This window comes from Gavialis gangeticus, unplaced genomic scaffold (genome assembly GCF_001723915.1).
Source record: "Gavialis gangeticus isolate Ggan-Ray unplaced genomic scaffold, GavGan_comp1, whole genome shotgun sequence".
NCBI classification, from domain to species: domain Eukaryota; kingdom Metazoa; phylum Chordata; order Crocodylia; family Gavialidae; genus Gavialis; species Gavialis gangeticus.
Genome location: NW_017728973.1, coordinates 4,849,166 through 4,853,813, shown reverse-complemented (window position 1 = coordinate 4,853,813; position 4,648 = coordinate 4,849,166). Strand labels below are relative to the sequence as shown.

The 4,648-nt window shown below is 45.8% G+C and overlaps 1 protein-coding gene across 1 annotated transcript in view; it reads left to right on the top strand.

Annotated features, from left to right (window-relative positions):
• GSDMA (gasdermin A) overlaps nucleotides 1–4,648 on the top strand; it is a 34,399-nt gene that overhangs the window by 19,224 nt on the left and 10,527 nt on the right. The window contains exon 6 of the mRNA XM_019507054.1: nucleotides 442–489. Coding sequence (XP_019362599.1) covers nucleotides 442–489 — 48 coding nt within the window. The remainder of the gene's footprint in view (nucleotides 1–441; nucleotides 490–4,648) is intronic.

Here is a 4,648-nt window from a genome sequence, read left to right as displayed (position 1 = left end):
GAAAAAAAAAAAAAAAAAAAAAAATGAAAAGCCAGCAGGTCCAGGAAATATGGTAAAGGGTTTTAAAAATGAGATGCTTCTTCTCCAGTGTCCTGCCCCTTCCATAGCTATATATATTCTCCTGAGTGTAAAAATTGCCCAAATCAGAATGGCAGTATTAAACTGTGATCTTCATCACATGTACAAGCACTCTCAGATACAAATCCTGAAACAAAGTGCACAGTTGAGAATCTGGCCCATCACAGCCTTTTAACTGAATTCTAAAATGAACAGAACAAGTAGTAGATGTCTTTGAAGAAAAAGCAACAAATTACAACCTGATCTTGAGAAACAATTTGCAAACTCAATATTTAGAAGTAGAATACTGATATTTTTGAGCCTTAAAAACTTTAACAGTACTAATACTTTATAAATGGATCTTTCCCTTTTGAATCTTTCCAGACCCAGTCTATGTGCCAACAAAGAAAACAAAAACATTTGCTACTGATGGTAAGCAGTACATTGTGTAATACCTTGATTTAAGTCTTATAGGTATGACTTTTAAATGTGTTTAGTAAGACTGGATTATCTGTGTGTGAATACAGTAAAGTGTAGTTAATTTGTCACTGGAATAGACTTCATAGACGTTAGGGCTGGAAGGGACCATGTAAGATCATTGGGTCCAACCACCTGCCCAAGAGGCAGGAAGTCAGCTAGGGTCAAAGGATCCCAGCAAGATAAATCTCCAAATGTTTCTTGAGAGTGTCAGAGTAGGTGCTTGCACCACCTCTGGGGAGAGTTTGTTCCAGGCCTTGGGGCTCAGACAGTACAAAAGTTTTTTCCTTCATGTCCAGCCTAAAATGATCTAGCAGGAGTTTGTGAACATTGGACCTTGTCATCCCTTGGGGTGCTCTGGTGTTCCCCAGATCCTGATGCACACCCCTTATGTACTTATAGGCTGCCACTGAGCCTGTGCTTCTCCAGGAGCTATGAGGATTCCCATAGTTCACAACCTCTCTTCATAAGGCCTGTTTTCATGCCCTCTGAGCATGCTCCAGCTGCAGCCTCAACAAGGCCAAGTACAGCGGGAGGATGGCATCCTGGGTCTTGCTCGAGATGCATCAGTAGCGGCAAGTGTCACAATACGGTCTCCCTAAGGATGGCCATGATGTCCCTAGGGCACAGTGACCATGCTGGCTCCACCCTGTGGGTGCCTGCTAATCTTGCCTGCCACATCTTGCTGGTATAAGTGATGAATCAGGAGGCTGCCCTAGAGTTGCTGCTCATTCACAGTCCTGACAGACGCTTCTAAACCCTGTGGGTTGTTGGACCTCTTATTGGGTCCCACACTCAGGAGGTGACTTATGATACCCCCAAGCCCTATGGGCTAGGTGCATGACTCCAAAACCACCCCTTTATCATGTCCCATGCCTCACCAATGGTATGCACACGTTGTCTTCTCATGTTGAGGTCTCAGTTTTATCTGGCCTCAGCAACTGCGACCCCTCTGGTGCTGGGGTCTCCACACACTGGGTGCCCCAATGAGGCCTCCTCCTCCCCAAAAGCCTCATCCTGGTCCACCAGTTTAAATAACAACAGAAAGCACAAGCCCCTGTGCTACAACACAACAGTAATATAGGGTCCACATGCTATCCCTTTTAAGAAGGCAAGCCTCCTCCCCACCAGCACTTATGAGCACCTGTAGCCCCTTAATCCTACCAGCATCAGAACAGGCAGTCAAGCATCTCCAAGTAGCCTCCTTTATGAGATCTCCTTGCCCCTTGGCTGCTGCCAGAGAGCTAACTCTCTAGTCCCAGCCCCAAGGGTTTATATGTGCCCAGGGCCCTGTCGTCTTCCGGTCATCTGACTGGGTGCAGGTGCAGGCTGATTCCCTCATTAGCCTACTGCCACAGTAACCTGCACCTGTGGGGGTTTCTGCCTGACTGCCAGCGCTCTCTCCCTAGGCAGTTTCTGTCCTTAAAGGAGCAAGCACCTTGCTGTGTGACAGCAAGCCAGAGTTTTGTTTGCTTTGTCAGCTGCGGTATTGCATTGGTGGCTCATATTCATCTTGTGATCAATCATGACTCCCAAGTCTCTTTCGGTCAGGTTTTCATCCACCCACCTTGCAAGCCTATCAAGGTCAGCCTGGATCACCAGCCTCTCCTCAAGTTTGGACACTCTTCTCCAAAGTCTGGTGTCATCAGCAAACTTGGCCAGTCCACTTTTGACACCAGTGTCCAGATTGTTTATGAAGACATTAAAAAGTACAGGTCCAAAAACAGAGCCTTGGGGGACACCACTAGTCACAGAGTGCCATGTTGATTCAGTTCTGTCAACTACCACTTTCTGGGTCTGACCTTGGAGCCAGTTCCCCAGCCACTGGACTGTGGAGTACTTGAGGCTGCAGTTGCCCAATTTTTCCATGACATCACAGGACACCAGGTCAAATGGGCTTTTTTAAAGTCCAAATATATAACATCAACCTCTTCCCTTATGTCCATGTGGTATGTCACCTGGTCATAGAAGGAAATGAGATTGGTCAAGAAAGACCTACCCACAACAAACCTGTGCTGGCTATCCCTCAGAATGTTGCCTTCCGTTAGCCTGTCGAGAATGGTTTCTTTGTTAATTTTTTCCAAAACCTTCCCAGGGACTGAGGTCAAACTGATGGGTCTATAGTTTACCAGGTCTTCTTTCCTCCCTTTCCTGAATATGAGCACCACGTTGGCCCTTTTCCAGTCTTCAGGTACTTTGCCCGAGCACCATGAGTACTCGAATATTCTTGCCAGTGGCTGTGCTCTGATGTCTGCCAGTTCCTTTAGCAGTCCTGGGTGCAACTTATCCAAACCAGCTGATTTACAGGGGTCCAGCCTCTCAAGATGCTCCCTCACAAGATCCACACCAACGATGGGCATATATTCATCTTCACCCTGGTCATCCTACATCATGTTTGGCAGGGTGGTCCCTTTGGGCTGGTGAAAAACTGACACAAAGTAATCATTAAGCAGATTGGCTTATTCCTGGGTATCAGTAGTCAGCTGCCCCAGCTGGTTTTGCAGGGGTCTAGTGTTGTCCTTGTTTTTCTTTTGACTCCCTACATATCGGAAGAAGGACTTTTTTATTGTCCTTGATTCATGTAGCCAGATGGAGTTCAGTTGTAGCCTTGGCTTTTCTAGTTCCCTCCCTGCAGGTGCAGACCAGTGCAGTATACTCCTCCTTAGTGGTGTTTCCTTTCCTCCATCCATTATACGCCTCTCGATTTAAACATAGGAAGTCCATGAGTTCCCTGTTGAAACAAGGGGATTATAGGGCCCTTTTACCGCCTTTCCTACGGGTGGGGATGGACTCCCCTTGTGCTTCTAGGATTGCTTCCTTAAGGAGCAACCACTCATTATGAACCCCTCGCCCTGTGAAATCATGGCTTCTCAGGGCCTCAAGAACAAGCTTCCTGAACATATGAAAGTTGCCTTCCTAAAGTCAAGGACTGCTGCATTGCTGGCTGACTTGCCAACTGTGTGATGGATGGTGAAAGTGATCAATCCCTTTGATTCTTAGGTTGCTGATTAGATCATGCCCTTTGGCCAGTACCAGGTGCAGCAGAGCCTTGCCTCTTGTCAGCCCACAAACTTTTTGTTTATGGCCCATAATGAAATCACACATTCTCTGACAAAACCCACAAAATCCATGATTAAAATGAAAGGTCACTATATACACACACATACACAAACATACATACACACACATACACAAACATACATATACATATATGCACACACACATATACATATATAAACATATACATGCACATATATACATACATGCACATATACACACACACACATATATACACCCACATATACATCCATATACACACACATATACATCCATATACACGTGTGTATATATGTGTGTGTATATGTGTATGTATACACACACACAGCATGTATGTGTATATATATACACACACACATATATACACACGTATATAGACACTGTGTGTGTATATACACACAGTGTATGTGTGTATATACACACACACTTGCTCACACTGTGTGTGTGGATATATATTATACATATACACACACACGTCTGTGTGTTTGTGTGTGTACATATATACACATGCGTGTGTATACACACGTGTATGTGTACACACACAAATATATATACACACATGTATATACATATATATATAGGTATCAATTGAACACAATATTTTCTTGATACATTTACAATTTTAAAGCCGTTTAGAAGCCTACCAGTGCCTCAATCACTATAAGAAAATAATTTCTAAATACATACCAATTTTGGTATTAGATTTTGGTTTTTTTATCACGGAATATCAGAGCTTCTCCTGCCCCTTTTGCTCACAGAACGCAGATCCAGGCCCCTCACTCCCAAGCCAGAGCCCCCCACCCCTGCCAATATTCCACAGCCCCCCCAGCACTGGAAGGGGGCTCCCCAGCTGCCAGGGCCACAGTGCCATGCCCCCTTCAGCAGCACCCAAATCCCAACTCTCCAACTCTCGCCCGCAGGCGGCAACTGTTGCAGCAGAGCAGAGCACAGAGCCCAGCTTTCCTGCCCCCACACCCGCTGCCTGCCTGCTGCGGGCTTGGGACTAGTTCCCCGCCACTGCGCACACTCCTGGAGAGTCCGGGGGGATCTGTGCACC